Source organism: Pelodiscus sinensis, chromosome 23 (assembly GCF_052426305.1).
Source record: "Pelodiscus sinensis isolate ZL-2025 chromosome 23, ASM5242630v1, whole genome shotgun sequence".
NCBI classification, from domain to species: domain Eukaryota; kingdom Metazoa; phylum Chordata; order Testudines; family Trionychidae; genus Pelodiscus; species Pelodiscus sinensis.
In genome coordinates, this window is record NC_143074.1 from 1,342,757 (window position 1) to 1,361,508 (window position 18,752).

At 46.4% G+C, this 18,752-nt stretch overlaps 2 protein-coding genes across 5 annotated transcripts in view; one reads left to right on the plus strand and one right to left on the minus strand.

Annotated features, from left to right (window-relative positions):
* Window positions 1-17,806, minus strand: part of PNPLA7 (patatin like domain 7, lysophospholipase) — a 119,908-nt gene extending 102,102 nt beyond the window's left edge. For 2 of the 4 annotated variants that reach the window (XM_075906006.2, XM_075906004.2), the window contains exons 1-6: window positions 10,668-10,727; window positions 10,190-10,264; window positions 8,730-8,817; window positions 6,017-6,099; window positions 3,919-4,007; window positions 2,355-2,495 (exon numbers count right to left, since the gene is read on the minus strand). In XM_075906006.2, the coding sequence (XP_075762121.1) occupies window positions 2,355-2,495; window positions 3,919-4,007; window positions 6,017-6,099; window positions 8,730-8,817; window positions 10,190-10,264; window positions 10,668-10,721 (530 nt within the window). In that variant the 5' untranslated portion in view covers window positions 10,722-10,727. Of the gene's footprint in view, window positions 1-2,354; window positions 2,496-3,918; window positions 4,008-6,016; window positions 6,100-8,729; window positions 8,818-10,189; window positions 10,265-10,667; window positions 10,728-16,082; window positions 16,118-17,617 lie in introns of those variants that run through there. The other 2 variants (XM_075906005.2, XM_075906007.2) reach the window with 2 other exon arrangements.
* MRPL41 (mitochondrial ribosomal protein L41) lies at window positions 17,803-18,361 on the plus strand. The gene has a single exon (XM_075906016.1). The coding sequence runs from the start codon at window positions 17,852-17,854 to the stop codon at window positions 18,257-18,259; it is 408 nt and encodes a 135-aa protein (XP_075762131.1). The 5' UTR covers window positions 17,803-17,851; the 3' UTR covers window positions 18,260-18,361.
* Window positions 18,362-18,752: the final 391 nt, after the last annotated feature.

The window sequence follows — 18,752 nt, forward strand, 5'->3', positions numbered from 1 at the left end:
TTACTGAATGAGAGCCCAAGACACAAGTCTCCAGATGAGGTCTAATCAGTGCAGAGTAGAGCGGAACAATTACTTTGTGTGTCTTGCTCGCAACACTCCAGTAAATGCAACGCAGAATGACAATCCTTTTTTTGCAACAGTTTTACACCGTTAGCTCGCATTTAGATTGTGGTCCACTATGACACTAGATTCCTTTCGGCAGTATCCTTCCTAGGCATTCAATTCCCATTTTATACGTGTGCAACTGGTGGCTCCTTCCTAAGTGCAGTACATCACATTCATCCTTATTGAATTTCATTCTATTTACCATATCACTTGGATATCATTAAGCAGCTCTGCCATTTCCACATTTTCTGTTATTTCCCCCTCCCCACTACCTCATTGAGTAATGGTCCTACCCCGTCCGTGGTCTTCCTTTTGCTTCTAATGTATTTGTAAACTCTTTTTTGTTATCCCTTCCCTCTCTAGCTAGTTTGAGCTTGTTTTGCAACTTGGCCTTTCTAATTTTGCCCCTATATACTTACTTGTGTTATGTGTTTACTGCCATTGTTCAGAATTTGACCTAGTTTCACTTTTTGTTGGACTCTTTATTTTATGTCACAGATCTCCTGATTAACCCACAGTGGTCTCATGCCATACTTCCCATCTTTCCTACACAGCAGGATAATTTGTTCTTATGCCCATAATAATGCCCACGAACTTACCTTGAGGTTTGTTTGGTTTTGGGGAAAGGGGGGTTGACCCTGTTATAGTTTTGGCATTCACAACATCCCCTGGCAATGAGTTTCACAGGCCTGCTTTGTGTTTTGATTACTTGAAATTGCTGCTTATTAATTTCATTGGGTGACCCTAAAAGCCTACCGCTTGAGGAAGAAAATCACTTGAAGAATTTCTCTGCTCAGTAATGTAACTAGAATAGCAAATTCACCAGAAAAAGGTCAGAACAGAGAGGGAGGAAAAAGTGTTATGGGAAAGTTTGGGATAAGCTCCCCTTTTCATGGAACATGCCAGGAGGCACTCACCACAAACAAGAGCACCATACAGGTAAAGCAGCAACACCAGGCTCTGCCATCATCTCTACATTAAGATTTAAAAAAAAAAAAAAAAATCTTCTGCAGTGGAATTTAACTGACCCATAAAATGTGTCAAGAATAATATATGTTAGCTGTGCCATCAGCCCACACAAACGCCTAGATGACTAACAGCAACTGTTAGATGACCCAGGAAAGCAAAGGCTATGCTACAGTTTAGTCATCAAGGTCATGGTGGAAAAAATTTCTAAATATTGTAAAATGCCCACAAACCTACAGAGAGAAGAGGAAAAATGCAGAGCCTGCTGAGTCAGCTACATAAAGTGAAAGAATTAATTCAGGTTCATTCTTAATGGACAGATGTTAACATCACCTTTCCAAAAAATAAACCAGCATGATAGAGGGCTGGCCAGGCAGCTATAGGAGAGTGACAGAAGGCAGGTATATTAGCCCCAGAATAAGCAGACCTCTTTTCCTCTGATAATTGAACACCCAGACAATCAAGGGCCTGCCAGACCCTCTTAAAAGCCTCCCCTCCAGCAAACAGCCCTGGAGGTTTGGGGGAAAAGACCCTGCCAGCAGGGAAGAGACTGAACTGGGCATCTGGCCTCCAGCCGCTTCCGGGCATGGGGCTATCAGAGATGAAGAAATTCCCCTCCCCCTTCCTGGCCAGCCAAGCTGGAAGAAACCCCTGTATAGACCAGACAGAAGCACTGGGAAATTCCCTGGAAGAGAAGACTCCCTCAACACACTGCTAAGAGGAAGTGAGGAACCCACTGAGGCAGAAGACAAGTCCTGCCACACAAGCAAAATAATACAAGTTGACTAACTCTTAACTGCCTCAGCAAGTGCCAGACGGGGTTAACATAAGGAGTGAATGCTTCGCCTCCCACCAAGCTGGGCCCTCTAGGAGCAAGGTGTGCACATTTATGCTGCTGCTGGCAAGTCAGCAAAGCCTCCAATCTGACCGTGGGCATATGATCATGCTCCAACTGCCCTTAGAAATGCATAACACTTAGCTATGTACCACAGTTCCGGAGAGACTTTCAAAGGGCACAGAAAGAGCATAGACAGAAAACTGTCCAACCTAGCAGAGCACAGAATTTTCACTCCCAAAGCCAGTTCATTTGACCACCCTCTGCCTTGCCTTACCTAATGTGTCTGAAAAATCGGTGTATTTTCCCCCCCACCTGAGAAATCTTACACCACCACTTAAATTTATTTGCGGACCTGATCGTGATTTCACATTACTGGAGTTACCGCCGGTTTACACCAGTTTAGCACAGATCGAGATCAGGCCTCAAACTTTCACTTCAACCTCACCTGACATTTTTAAGCATGTACAGGACTTCTGATGGCAAGTGGGAATTCTTCACATCAAATTCAGTTAGATCTGCTTCCAGCAGGGAGGGAGGAGGCTCCTTTGGCTGCAGAGTTGGAGACTCCTTCTTAAAACGCAAAATTCTACAAGAGAAGAAAGCCAAATGAATAGAATTCATGGGCTCAGTCAGCTTCTGTTCATGCTGGGCTTTTGGATTAGAAGCTTTATTATTAATATTATTATAAAGCAGTGACGGTCTCGTTTTCCAGTACAGTTCCACTCTAGAAGATTAAAAAACATTCCAACATCTTAGAATTGTAGAAGACTAAGGTCTGAAGAGCCCTCAGGAGGCATCTAGTCCAATCCCCTGCTCAAAGCAGAACTAACCTCAACTAAATCATCCCACCCAGGGCTCCGTCAAGCTGGGCTTTAAAAACCTCTAAGGACAGAGATGCCACCCTCTCCCTAGGGAACCCAGCCCAGCGCCTCCCCACCCTCCTAGGGAAATAGCTTTTCTGCAACCTAAACCTCCCCCACTGCAACCCGAGACCATTGCTCCTCATTACGTCATCTGCCACCACTGAGAATTGCCTGGCTCCATCCTCTTTGGAAACACCATACAGGCAGTTGCAGGCTGCTATCAAATCCCCCCTCTCTCTTCTCTTCTGCAGACTTAATAAGCCCAAATCCCTCAGCCTTTGCTCGCAAGCCATTTGCCCCAGCCCCCTCATCACTGTTGTCCTCCATTTTACTCTCTCCAGTTTGTCCATGTCCTTTCTGTAGTGAGGGCCAGATGTGGCCTCACTGGTGCCAAATAAAGGAGAATAATGACTTCTCCGGATCTGCTGGCAATGCTCCTCCTAATGTACCCCAGTATGCCATTAGCCTTCTTGGCAGCAAGGGCACCCCACTGACTCATTCAGCAATTTGTTTCCTGTAATTCCCTGGTCCTTTTCTGCAGAACTGCTATCTCCCTTTCCCTCCTCCACAACAAACAGTGAACATTTTCTAGTGCGTAGCCAGATTCAGGGTTCAGACACCACCCAGGATTAAATACAGGGAGTCTGTGTGGGTTTCATAAGGGGTCCCAGCCAGAATGAGGTAGACCCTGGCCTGACACTACAGTACACAACAGCTCTGGGTAGAGTCAATGCCTCATAGCTCATCACCAGCTCTGTCCCTGCACTCTCCTCCCTTCCTTGAGTCACTGTGCAGTCTAGACACTATGGAACAAGCCTGCACAGCAACAGAGAGTGGCTGCAAACCTCCCCCCTTTCCACTCCTATTGAAAGTTTCATTACTGGGGGGAGGAGCAGAATTTACTCCATTTTAATCCACTTTTTACCAGGAAGTGGGAAAACGCATTAGAAAGCATGGGACCTTCACTACTTTATGAGGAAAAGCTGGTCATCTAAAAGCCCCACAGGAATAGAGATGGACTGAGCCAAAATGAATAGGTAACCCCTAGTACCACAGGAGTCAAACTAGAACTCCTGCAATCGTAGCATGAAGTGAATTGTGTCTGTACATGGGCACAGCAACAGCTCCACAACCACGGAAACATACCTCTTAGCCAAAGACAAAACCTTTGCTCTTTTCCGCATCCTTTGGCGAGGCACCATGTTCCCAACCAGAGAGTTTGGGAGAGTTGTCACCTACAGGAAACAACCAAATCAACAACCTCTGAAAGTCCTGATTCTGCCAAGTCTCACACGTGTGGCACTACTGGAATCCGAGAAAAGTTAGCTCCACATGTAAGGCTTTGTAGGGTCGGGGCCTGCGCAAGCACTAAGACGCTGTGGTGCTACAGCATGGCGTTCTCTTTTTAGTTTCATTATACTTTTAACTATTTTAGACAGCAATTAAGAAAATGGGGATGGCTGATCCAGAAAAATCTCAGACTATTTCTGACCAAGAACTGGAAGCACTAGAAACACAGGAGTAATCGTTTAAAGTGTAAATGTTAACCCAGCAGTTGCTGATGCACTGAGGTCTGATGTAAAGGAGGACACCTGCTGTACTATTTAAACACCACAATAAATGCAGTAACTGGAGTGCCCCTTAGTGGAGGAATGTAAATATTGCAAGATCAAGAAAGATAGGGCGCATGGCACTATGAAAATATAAATAATAAATATTTAACATAGAACTTCAAGCCTCTTGGTCAGGTCTCCAGATACGGATTCTCTCATTCAATAGACTTTTAGAACACAGGATCATTAGATAGCACAGTTAAAAGAAGTCAGAACAAGATTCCTAGAATATAATGGGATTTCAGCCACAATGCCCAGCGCACATTTTCTATTCCTTGCCACCATACATTATCCCTTATGTCGTTACATGAAATATCCAGCGCGCGCGCGCGCGCACACACACACACACACACACACACACACACACAGCAATCATTGTGACACAGTTGTCAGAATCTTAATTTTTCTTTCCCTTTAATTATCTTGCACTTCATGGACTGATTACATTAAATAGATCTAGAGAGAAACCAATCAAGAACTTCCATGAATGCCATTTTTAATCAACCAACTATTCAGATTAGAACTAGAACATGATGAACTTTTTACCTGAAAGGAGAAGACAGCTAGAGTCTGTCATTCTTTATGCTTAAAAGCTAGGGAGCTGCTCTAGGTGTTAAGGAGGATTATTGAATTATATTGACATCAGTAATAAACCAGCACACCAAGGTCTTAGCAGCTTTTTCCATATGAAAATGAAGTAATTTTAATTAGCTTATTGCCAAATGTTTTATCTAAGGTAAGTTTTATGTATGCGCCAATAAGGAGCTAGAATCTTAAGGGCAATATAAAAAAGTTTATTTATTCATTTTTGTTAAGTGTGAAAGTATATTAAATACAAATCCCCATTTCCCATACTAAAATTTCAAATTAGAAAACTAGTTGTGAATTGGCTCTCTACCCCACCATGCCATCTAAGCAGCTTTAAAAGGAGACCACATACAGAAAGAATCCTAAAAATAGAAACAAGGATGGAACATTTTTCAAAGGTGAACTGTTCATTTTAAACTCTCTTTCTCTCTCTCAGCATGTAACATGTACACATTAAAAAAAAGTAACTTCACGCACAGAATGGTCTCAGGAGATCACCAAGTCGAATACTTGAAACAGGTTTTGAAAAGTAGGGATGAAAAGGGCGACTTTGGATGGTTTAAGGACTACTCGTGATGTTTTATATTTATGTAGGCTAAGACCTGGGCACTCATCTCTCATCCCTCAGATTATAAAACTGGTAGCCATACGATTTAGAAAGGAATCTCTCTTCCACACACAAGCCTGCACAACTAGACACATGCATTCTTTCCAAGAATAAAGAGGAACTTTTTCTGAAACATCAGGCATTACCAACTGCCTGTTAACAGGATACCAACTACAAAACCTATGGTCTGATCAGGATGACAAACTCAATGTATTGGAGACTTCGCTTCTGAAAAAAATGTAGTGAGACTTATTAGGCTGAGCCCAATATTCATGGTAAGTAGGTCAGACATCTGCTTACTGTGGATATTAGGTAAGTTAATTATGGATAGTTGATTATGGGAGGTATTCCAAGGAACCTATGAATATCACATGGTCTTCCTGGATTTTAATCTTTATTTTCCATCCTCCCTCCCCTCTTCATTAGATGTACTTGCCTTTCTCATGATCTTGCGCCCATAGAACATTACTTTGTCTCTTTTGCGAAATCTGTATTGAGGCACTTGTGGCTGAAGCTGTCCTGAAACACAAAAGGATCAAACAACTCTGCAGATAGTTTGTAACAAGGGGGAAAAGAAACATGCAGAAATCCATGTGAAACTCTCAACTGTTCCTATTGAAGACCAGACCAAAACCCCATTGCTCTTTAGCATCATAATTTCAAATGAATGACAGGAAAGAAACCTATTCTGATTAAATACTCTTTGGGGATGATGAAACATCCATGTTCAAGTTGTCAGTGGACAGATTTAACCTGGAGTTACTTTTGGCTCATAATGTAGCTGATTATGGGATGTGTTCCAAGGAACCTATGGATATCATGGGGTCAAAAACTGCTGTGGAGCTAGCAAACAAAATAAGGTACGGAAGTCAGAAGAAGAGACTTCTTCTAGTCAGCCCTGACAGCAGCACTGACCAAAGGGAGTCAAAGTTTGGGGGTTATTTAAAAAAAGGGGAGGGAGAGAGGGGATCAGAACACTGAATAAGAGAGGGAAGAGAAAACAAAGACTTTTGCAGAAGTCTCTTCCTACCATCCCCTCCCAAAGGTGGATGTCTAAGCTTTATTCCCTGAAGCTTGGATGTCATTCATTCAAACAGCTTTAAAATTGTAGGTGCAGAATCTCTAGTGCTGAACAATTGCCTGTCTGCAGCAGGTGATTTTAGGAACCACTGCCACTTCCAGAACTCCTCTTTATCTGGAGCAGGGCCTGCTCCAACAGGAAGGCACAGGATCTGAAAGAAAGATGCTGACTGCAGTTGTGTATTCATAGTCCTTTACCAGAACAGGTTTAGATCCTAGAAAAAGCCCTTAGCTATGGCAAATTTATGCTGGTTCCCAGAGGTGCCAGTTTTCTAATGTGCGAGGCAGTACACCCCCTCAGCACCACCCACGGTCTCACCTGCACTTCACCCTAGGGATGTTCAAAAGTGGTTAATTAGGTAACTATGTAACTGTTACATACTGATTGCTCGGCACTATAAAGCTTATACTGGGAGCAGGGCCGGCAGCCAGGACACACCAGGAGCCAGCTCCTAGCTGCCAGCCCCACCCCCAGGGAGCCAGCTGTGCTGCAGGCTCTGCAATATAAGCTTTGCACTGCCGCGCCCGCAGCACGGGGTGAGAGCCAGCTGAACGTGTCAGCTGTTTCACATTTACAAAAAAAGGCTTTTTAACATCTCTACAATCTATTTCCTTTTTTAATGTGTCTCACAGGGCCTGTCATGACCATAAGGGTTAGCCAGCAGCCTGGGGACTAAAGGGTTAACTATGTCCCTTACCTAACCAGGTAGCGACAGACAGCCAATAGAAATGTAGGTAGGAATTTCAAACTGGGACAAAGGAATGTTGGGTTTTTCCCTTTTGGCCCTGGGCAGCTGCTCTCCAGCTACTGAGGGGGACAGACAAAATGTCTCGCTCCAAGAAGACACTTCACTATCTGTAAGTAAGGTAAAGTTTAGATAAATCCATTAGGTTTTCTTGTTTTATGGTTTGGGAATGGGAATCTGATGTCTGTGCATTTAAAAAATGGGTTTTCCTCTCCTTTGTAACTATACTCTTGGCCCGTAGCGGTGTTCCCCCATGAGTATATTAATTGATGACTTTTCCATCTAGTCATTTTGCTTGTAACAGGAGTGTTGTGATGATAAAAAATAAAAGTTCTCTTTCTTATTAACCTGGTATTGGTTAATGTTTGTGTGTCCTGGTTTTACAGTAGGGCTGAGATTTCCCAAGTGATCTCTCCCCGGCTTTCTTATCATTACTTGGATGGTGGCAGCAGATTTTTATCCCCAAAATCTAGGTTTTTAAGAATCCGGGGGGGGGGGAGCTTTATACCAAAGCCTGGAAAGATGAGATTTTGGGGTACTTTTGCGAGCCCCCATTTCTACATTTATCATGCCAGAGTGGGGAAAAAACCATGACTGGGCCTTTCACCTCTCCCGCAAAGATTAGGACTCCTATTGCTGTGCGCTGGATCCCTCAGATGGATGCCCCCAATTTTCATCTCTGTCCCACTCAAATTCAGTGATGTTTCCTGATTACACCAAATTATTTTGATTTTGACTGAGATGCCACAGAGGTTACTACATGCTAATGGAATTAAACCCACCTAATTTAAAGCCTACTGAACATCAACAGTTAACACAATCAACAATGCAACACAACTGTTGTGTCTCTTAAGGCAGAGGCAAGCAAAAATACGACCTGCAAGCTGGATCCAGCCCACCAAACATTCAGAGCAAGCCCACCACAATACACTGGGCTGCCAATGTCCTGCAGCTCAGTGGGATACTCAGGCAGGCTTCCTGCCTGCCATGCCCCCACTCAAAGGGGCCAGTAACTGGGCCTAGCATGTGCGTTTCTACACAGTGCATGCTATGCAGGAAGAGGGGGGTCTCCACATATTGCTCCCAGCCCAGCACAATCCTCAGAACCCCCATTGGGCACACCCCAACCCACTGCCCCAGTCACAACCCAAGCCCTCTGCACTTCCTCCTACACCTCTGCACACCCACCCCAGATCAGAATCCATGTCCACGCTCACACCCCTCCTACACCCCAATCCCCTACCCCAAGCTGGAAATACCAGGGCAAATGAAACCACTGAGAAGATTGTGTTTTTAAGCATGTGTAGCAAGTTGCATACTTACTAGATTGCTTCACCTTTCTGTAAACGATACACACAAAAATCCCTATAAGGGACAGTGCCACTGCAGCGCCAATTACTATCCCAGTTAGCTGAGGGGAGAAGTTAGGAAAAAGATTTAAGGAATATTAAATTTTGTTAAACCCTACTGCAAACACTCAGCAAGCGTGAGAGTGGAAATTCAGGGCATGTTCAGAAATCCTCATTTTGAAAAAAAAATTTAAAAAGAGACAACCTTAATATAATTAAGTACTGCCTCATTTAATCCATCTCAGTCTGCCTCCCACATACTCATCCCTGGGATCCTTTGCTTCTATTTGAAGGACTCATGAATTGAATCTGTAGTAGGACATGGGGTGAAAAACAGAAATTGAAACTCCACTTCATGCACTGCAGTAATGTGAGATCACAAAACCCAGGCAAGCTCTCACCAGCCATGGGGGGAATTCTGAGCCACTGCACATGCACATAATTCATGTATGCCACAGATTTTTTTTTCTCTGCAGAAAATATATTCTGCCCAGAGGTGTGCTGCAATTACATCTTTCATTCAACAGGGGCTGCTGTGGTACCAAAACAGAGGGCAGCCAGCTCACCATAGCAGTCAATATGAAGCAAGCCAGAAGCTGGCTGTCTCAGGTAACATGGCTGCATGGGCAGGTGAGGAGAGGAGGGATATGGGGGGGTGAGGACTGAGGTTCAGACGGGCTAATGAGAGAGGCAGACGAGGGCAAGGGCGGAGTGGGAGTGCAGAAGACAGCAGGGTGTGCAGGGCCACATGGGGATGGCAGGGTAGGAAATGGTTCACTGGAGTGCAGGGACACATAGGGACGGGGCAGACATGTCTGGCTAACTGGGAGATGCTAGAGATCAGCCAGGGTCTGCATGAAGGAAGCTCCTCAACTCCCTAATAATCTCTCCCCTCCCCTTTAAAAAAAAAAAAAAAAAAAAAAAAAAAGTTCCATACTTCTCCCGCCCACACTCAACAACCTCCAGGTTCACTCCCAGGCTGCTTTCCAGCAACTACTTCCCTCTCCCTCAGCTTGTGTTACTCCCGACTCCCCCCAAGCCTTTGCAGTGCTACTGAGGGGGTACAGGAAATATGTGCTCTATTGTCATTTAAATGAATGATTATGCAAAGTTCTGTATTAATAAAATTAGTAAGGAATTTGTCAAAAACATTGCCTGAATCCTTTTTGTTGTCTGTATATCAGTAACAATACTTCTTGAAAGGTATTTTGAAAAAAAGATTACTGAAATAATTGAAACCAGCAGGATAATATTGTATAAGTTTGACAAATAAAATATGCAGAATCTTGCAGAATGTACAAATATTGTGCACAGAATTTTATTTTTGGCCCAACTTCCCCCATGAGTACTGACTGTACCCAAGGGGTCATGCACAGGAGGCTATTTTTACACACATTTTATCTTGCATCCAGCCAATAAAAACTGTATTATTACCATAGTAGTTTGCATTCGGTCTTCTATGAACTGAAGAAGACGTGTTTGTAGATTTATGCCCACCGGGAATCCACCCTAAAGCCAGAACAGAAAGGGACAATTAGTATATTTGAGGAAAAAGCTTGCAAAAACTGAAGGCTCTTGAAAAGAGTATGTATACACACAGCAAGAAATCTCCATAACAGTATCATTATCCATTCTCATGTCTCCCGTGTACGGTGTCTTCCTTTCAACCACACAATAAAGCACGTTAGGGTCCAATGGATTATGTGAAACACAGGGTATGACCTTGTGGCTCCTTATTCATTTCTACTCGTGACAAGTATTTTAGAACATTAGGCTCCAGATCCCTTTGATGTAGAGTGCCCCACACACAGCCACAAAAGAGCTAACTCAGGAGCTTCCCTAGTATCCAAACCAGTAAAAAGTGATGAAATCAAACAGTCTAATCCACCAATACCAGCCCTTGTGTTCCTACCTCCCCAAAGCCTGGGCACCCGGATGGTAAACAGAGCTGGGCCATTTCAGTCATGGAGTGTGACCCAGAGACCTCTTGGGACAGCTGGCAGAGGGGAGGCTCTCACCTAACGTCCATACCAGTGTGTGCAGCAGGAGAGCATTCCCACCCAACAAAGGCCTGAGGCAGGCAGGGCAGTCGCTGTGAGTACAAGGGAAGTGACCTCACAAAGACCTGAGAGAAGAGGAGAACACAAGGGGGAGGTGGTGACCTCACAGAGACCTGGAGCACATGGAAAGATCTTGTTAGAGCTGCACTTACCAATACAGACCTCTTGTATCACTTACCAGGTTGCAGAGCAATAGCTTGATTCAAGGAACTTACAAGTGCCTCATACACAGTCAGCAATGCTTGTAAACTCCACAAGCCAGGAAGTTACAAGTGCCACGAGCACTACAGGGCTAGGGACAAAGACTGCAGACCCACAGATTCCGCTTCATTTTGTAAGTGTGTGTCCCACCGTTACAGAGCTAGCTGCACCCTCTGACCTCTTCCCTGGTCTCAGAGAGCACCCCCTTCATCGTAGGTCTCACACGCATAAAGGGCCATGCTGGGTCAGTACAAAGGGCTATGTACCCCAGTAATGTGTCTTCTGGCACTGGCCAGTACTAGGTGCTGCAAAGGGAATGAACAGAACAGGTAACCATCAAATGATCCCTCTCATATCATCCATTTCAGCTTCTGACAGAGACCAGGGACTCTATCCCTGCCCATCCTAGCTAACTGCATCAATAGACCTCCTTCACTTTTCTCAAATCCTGTTATAGTTTTGGCCTTCGGAACATCATCTGGCAAGGAGTTCCACTGGTTTACTATGTGTCATGTGAAAAAATACTGGCTTTTGTTTATTTCAAACCACCTGCCCATTAAGTTCATTTGCTGACCCCTAGTTCTTCTGCTATGGGAAGAGTAAATAACATTTCCTTATTTCCTCTCACAAAGTCATGATTTTATAGCAAATTTCAGAACAGAGGGGAGGATGAGAAGGAGAGATAAATGTCTGTGAACTAATGTTCTGAAATTTGATTTGTCCTTTTCATACGTGTTCACTTTTTTTGATTGTATCCCTTTGGTATATATGGTTGTGCCAATTTTCTTCCACAATTTGATCTGAGGAAGTGGGTCTGGCCCACGAAAGCTCATCACCTAATAAACCATCTTGTTAGTCTTTAAAGTGCTATATAGTCCTGTTTTTTGTTTCAGCTAGACCAGACTAACACGGCTACATTTCTATTACAATACTTGGTCCGTAACTCGAAGTGTTCGTAACTTGGATCCCATAGAGTTACATGGCGACCGCGCTGTTCGTAAACCCGGATCGCCATTCCTAACTCGGATCTGCATTTACAACCGCTTTGGTCGTAAGTGCAGATGGTCGTAAGTGGAGGTAGTCGTAACTCAGGGAGCAGCTGTACTATAATTATGCCTGGTTGTCATGGTCTTGAGTTCTGCTTTTTTTGTTATGTTTTTAAGTCAACGTTCCTCCGCAGAGTTCCTTTGCTTTTCATTTTAAAAAAAGTTGATTTTAAAAAGAGCTTTCTAGGCTTTAAGGTTTCAAATCCATTTTCCCCAATCATAATGAATGCCAACTCACTGTGCTTCCCCAGGTGCCCGTTGCTTCTAAATGCAGAGCAAGAGGGCAGGAGAGCGCTAAAGCTATGCAATTTAGAAACAAAAGCCACCTTTCTATCAAAATCAGTTCTTATATTTTAAGAACTACACCAATATTTTGTATTAACGTCTTATGTTTCTAAACCAGGGCTGGGCAAAATACGGCCCGGGGACCAGATCCAGCCCACCAAGCCACCGGATCCCACCCGCGGACCACCAAACCGGGATCCCCAGTCACACAGCGGTTTAATCCCTGCAGCTCTCTGCTCTGTGGAGGGGGCTTCCCACCCCCAGCCCAATCCTCAGCTCCTATTGGCCAGAAACAACTGGCCAATAAGAACTGACCTCAGCTAATCTCTCAGCTTCTATTGGCTGGAAACAGCCAGCCAATCAGCTGAGAGATTGGCCTGCGAGACTGGGGCAGCGCAAGCCTCTTCCGGACAGGAGTGGAGAGCTGCATGGAGGGAGCAGCCTGAATTTTCAAGTGGGTTGGGGCTACAGCAGGCAGGGAGCCCATCCTGCCTTGGGGGTGCTGCAACCCGCTGGCCAGGAGACACTTAGGTAAACTCTTCCCAGCCGGTGCCTGCCTCTGGCACCCCAATTCCCTCCCTCAGATTACCATCCAAACCCTCTGCACCCCGTGCCCCAGGTGACAACTCCCTCCAGGAGCCTGTACCACCTCTTCTACCCCTCCCCCAGGCCAGAATCCTCTCCTGCACCCACACTCCCTCCCCGACCCTACACTCTGTCCCAGGTCACAATCCCCTACGCCACCCAAACACCCTCTCAGACCCCACAGTCTCCTGAACCCCAGTCCCTTACCCCATGTGTCCTTCTGCACCCACCCTCCAACTGAGACCTTGCACCCTCTCCACAGAAAAGTGAGGCCCTTGACCACTTATCAAAATCTTGGAGTGGCCCCCCCCACCAAAAATTATTGCCTACCCCTATTCTAAACACACACCACCATTCAGGACTGGTCTACACTATGATTTTAGGTCGAACTTATTCATGTTAAGTGGATTTTCTAAACAATGGATCTCCACCACCAAGCCCATTCCACCAACTTTAAGATGGCTAAAGTCGATATCTGTGCTCCTTGGTGAGAAGTAATGCTAAATTTGATCTTGCACAGTCGGCTTTGGGGTAATGCAGATGCAGCATTGTGAAAGTCAATGTTCATAGACTCTAGGTGACCCAATCTAACCAACACTTTCAACTCTGCTGTTCTCCAGGTGCACAGGAAAAGTTCTGGGAAAATCTGAATTGCATTTCCTGACTGGTCAGCAGGCGAGCCCAGCAGCTGACCATGAACACCAGGGTCACAAAGGAGTTCCAGCCTGGAGCGTGCAGGCCAGGCAGATACAGTAATTTATATAAAATCCATCAAATATACCCCCTCAAAAGGAATTATTCTGGGGACTGTGACGGGGCAGACAGGCCCCGCACTGAAGGGCAGAGAGTAGCCCAGGCCCAGCTGACTGAGAAGGCCCCGCCCATCCAGCTCTGCTGGGCATGCTCCCAGCAGAGCCAGAGTATAAAAGGAGAGAGCCCTGCAGGTAAGGAGGCAGGTGGGGGAAGGAGTAGGTCAGACTGCACCCCCCTCTGTTTCTGCAGCAGCTGATGCCAGGTCTGCAGCTGACCCAGTAGCAAAGCCAGCAGCCACCACTGCCTGGGAAGGAGGAGGGCCCGCAACCCCAGCACCAACCCCCCCCCCTCCGATAAGGACTAGGCTTGGTGGCAAGCCGGGGCACCAGGGCACGGTGGGACGCAGCCCAGGGCACCAGGGCACGGTGGGACGCAGCCCAGGGCACCAGGGCACGGTGGGACGCAGCCCAGGGCAGAGGACTGACAAAGTGGCTCCGTGTGTAGTGGCTGGATTCCCCGCCGAGCAGGCAGGAGCAATAGTCTCTGCCTAAAGGGCCTGGGGCTGGGACCCGGTGGAGAGGAAGGGCCCAGGTCCCCCTAGCACCCTTTTCCCTACCCTGGACAAGCGACTCCCTGGCCAGGAGAGGCTTTTGTTGTGACTAGGATGCAAGGGCCGTATATACCTTAGCAGAAGGTCATAGTGACTGGACAGAGGGGCCAACGCGTGGGGACATCCAGCGAGGCGGCCCCAATTCTGGGGGGGAACCCATCCCTTGACAGGGACATTCTATGGCCTGTGCTTTAGGAGTTCAGGGTAGATTATCACAATAGTCCCTTCTGGCTTTGGAATTTAGGAGTGCTAAATGAATCTCCTACATTAAATCTGAAAGTCATTAAAAGTTTTGTTAAGGAAATCAGATTATATCATACTTTCAAAATAAGAACCAAGAAAGATCCAGTTCAGACTGCCTAAGTGCAATTCAAGAAAAGGCGTATACCATTAGACACTGGCACAGAACAACTCAAATACTATGTGACAAATCTCAGAGGTGGAACCATGTTTGTTTTTGCAGATGAAGACTATGAGAAGTCCCGACAAAGTGATTTTTACCTATGATAGATTATGAATAAAATGTTAAGTCTGGAAGGGGCCACAGGACTCCTTGTTCTTTCAAATAGTATGGAAATCAGTTTCAAATTATATAAATAATTCTGCTACCAATCTTAGCAGTCAGTTCCAACACACACAATATTATACAGGAAAAAGTCTAAATGACCTGTTTCCACCGTACTTTAGATTCCTCTTTAAAAGTTAGGTTTTTAACTTAGTACTAATGATGCTCATCGCAGCTGCAGAGGGAAAGTAGCAAAGCACTGGTCATTTCAGCACCCGTTATTAAGAAGAACGCTACATGTAGTGGAAGTGGATACCCAACTATGGATGGAGCGGGGCCAAATCTGCAGATACAGGGCTCTGGGCAGAGCAGGACAGACATATGTCCTGGAGTAGTAGCCAGGAACTTGGGTGAAGGATAAGAGTAGCAGAGCTACCCCCAACCCACGTGGTCAGAGGGCTCAAGAACAGAAGGGGCAGACAGAAAGTTTCTTCTTTCCTCAACAATAAGCCAGGTGGGACAGGATGGGTTTAAACATACGAGACTCAGTAGCCAAGATGGAGTCCTCCAAGATCCAGTCCGGCACATCAACAGGAATGCCAGCAGTTGGGGGTCTACCGTAGTCCTGATTCTCCTCCACCTGCCTACTCCTTTCAATATTCATTTCACCTTGCTAGTCGACATCTGGTAACTTCTGCTTTGATTTGAATTCTATATAACAGAGGTGGATTAAGATTTACTGGGGTCTTGGGCACAAAGAACATTTAGGCCCCTCACATCCACAGAGCTCCTGCTCCTCTTCTTCCCTTCCAAGCCCCAACCACGTATAGCCACAGTGAAAGACAAGTTGAGTCCCCTGGCAGCTTTCTCGAGCTCTTCAGTCTGTGACTATATTGTTGAAACGAAAAGGGATAACTTACCCGAGCAAAATTAAGCACCTCTATAAGCACTAGCAGGATTGGGGCCTGAAAGCTCCAGGGCAACCAAATAGGTGTGGCAGTATATCAGCTGCACCTTCCATTGTGTTACTTTGGTAATGCCTGGGACTACAATGAAAGCTGGAGGAGACATGAAATGCAACTGGCTGAAGCCAATCATTTTAAGGTTTTGGAAGGGAAAAACAAAACAAACCCTCATCTGCCATGAGTCTAAGAATAGTTCTGTATTCTTTAGTGAATTAGCCAGATGTTATTGAACTGGGCACGTTCAAGTCCAGATTTTGGAAATACCATGAGTGCTTGAATAACTCAGAGTATAAATATTAAAACCCAGCATATCATACCTCAACGCTGAAGCTGTTGTCCTCATTACCCATCTCTTCGGGGAAGGAAGAATGAGAGAGAGAGAAGAAAACCTAGTTAATAAGTGACATTTATCATTCCCAGTCAGCATTAACATCCATAATGTAAAGTGTTTGAGAACTAACACTCCAACCATGTTTGTTTATTTATCATTACAAGGCATTTGTCTTCATCGTCTTGAGAAAATACATTGAAAACAGAAAGTTCCTCAGTGAAGGAATAAAGCATGGATGAGGAACCTATAGCCTATTGTTTGCCTTAATGCAGCCCGCAGCTTGGGGCTCTTCTCTGCCCGCACAGTCAAGCAAGCCAGTGCTGGTGCTTCAAGACTCTGAACCTCAATGCCCCCCATGGTTGCTGGAGTGCCAAGGCCAGCTCCACGCTATCGGTTTGGGGAGCCTGCAGACTCTGTCTGGCAGTGGGTCTTATGAAACTTAGTTTTTCTGTTCAAATTATGAAAAACATTTTCTGCCAGTGTACAAATGTAAATAGATAAAAATATTCAATATATAGCAAGATAATGAAATTCACTTAAAAAAAACTTTAAAAAATTACAATACTTACCCTATTATGCATGCCTTATTAAAATAAGAGGAACCACCCCCACAAGTATAAAGGACGTATATGATTCTATATAATTTATATGTGAACTACAAAACGTAAACTGAAAATTAATGTACTAACAGGCAGTGGATTCTTGCCACCATTAGGTGTTGAATATCATAATAATGTTATTTGATTTTGAGAGAATACATAATGCTGCATTTACTAGTGCACAATGCAGTATCCTAAGTAGTTACACTAATCTTGTATTTTTCAATCTGTGGGCCAGAAACTGTCTTAAGATTTCCAAAGGCATCCACACCAGCATTCAAAATTTGTTGAAAAGAGACTGAAACCACTGCAGTAAACGATAGCTGTCAAAATGGACATTTTATGGTTAGCAATCTTTATTTTTATTGTTTATTCACTTAAAAGGCTAGTCAGTTTTATTTTTTTAATCCTTTTTCTTTCATTATAATCATCAGAAAGGGTAGGCAGCTATATTTTGTGCCTGGGCTAATACAGTTTCGTGACGATTTCGCAAGGTTGGGGGGGAAATTGACTCATAATATGCTCTGACATTTTGTTTATATTTGATTCTATTTAGACCCTTATCTCCTAAAGCCTTAATTTCCCACTAACACTGCTCACACCAAAGAACAGCGAGGCCCAGCCAATGGGGATATTCGCTGTGTGTAGAACGAAGCAGGCAGGTCTCTGCACAGGCTGGAGGCCGCCCCCTTATCACACCTCTGGGCGCAGGCGGGAATGTTTTCAGCCCCGCTTGGCCGTCGCGGGCCCGGCCCGAGCAAGGGGCCCGACGCGGCGGGTCGCTGCTGCAGACTCTGAGCTCAGACGCTCGCCTCACGCCCGCAGAAGCGGGTCTAACCCCCCCCCCCCGCCGGGCCGGGGCCGCTCCTAGCGCGTGCACAGCTCAGAGCCCGGCCCCGGGGCCGCTGGGCGGGAAACTCACCGAGCGGCCCGGGGTCTCCTCGCGCCCGGCGGCGGCGAACGGGAGTCAGAGGTGAAATGTCAGGTCAGCAGCCGGGGTCAAAGGTGATTCCGGGACCGGCCCTTCCGGCCATCGCGCCGCGTGCGCACGCGCCACGGCATGACGTTCCCGCCCCCAGCACGACTCTGCGCGCTGATTGGCCAGCGCCTGGCCACGTGCGGTGGCGGCAGCGCGGGGCAGTCTGCAGGCGTTGCCATGGGGCTGCTGAGCGCGCTGGCCCGCGGCCTGGTGCGCGGCGCGGACCGCATGGCGGAGTTCACCAGCAAGCGCGGGCCCCGCACCCACCGCAAGGGCCGCGGCGCCCAGCGGGTGGGCTTCCTCGGCGCCGGCCGCGGCTTCGTGCGGGTGCGCGCGATGGTCCCCGAGTTCGTGGTGCCGGAGCTGAGCGGCTTCCGCCTCAAGCCCTACGTGTCCTACAGGGCGCCCCGCGGCGCGGAGCCGCCCCCCTCGGCCCGGCAGCTCTTCCTGGACGTCGTGGCCCCGCTCGTGGAGAAGGACGTTAGAGCAGGGACCTTTGACCCCGGCGCCCTGGAGCGGTACGGGTTCGAGCCCGCCCAGGAGGGCCAGCTCTTCCAGCTCTTCCCCAAGAACTACGTGCGCTAGGGCGGCGGCTCTGCAGGCACTCGGAACGCGAGTGCGGACTGGACACTCCGGCCGCGGGGCCGCCTGCTCCTGTCCTGTACCGATTAAAGGCCGAGCTGCTGACTTGCTTTGTGTCACTTTGAGGTATCGGGGGGGGGGGGGTTAAAAAGCACAACCAGCTTTGTAACTCCCGCGAGCAGAGCATTGAATATAACCAGCCTTTGCCATGGCCTGTGCTCATTCAGCCACGTGCGTCCATCGTTACATGAGGTAGGGATACAGGTACTTATCCTTGGGGATATTAAGCTAACCCATTGGGACGTTTCCATCTTCCTGCTATTATGTGAACAGATATCAATCCTGGATGAAATGGAGTATTCCCATGATCAAAGCAAAACTTACAAAAGAACAGGAACCTTTTGGCCTAAGCTATAAGCCGTCTCAGTGATGGGAACTGGCCTGTTGGTTACATGTTTAGGTTTCAGTATGAGACTATTCCTAGTTTCAAGGCAAC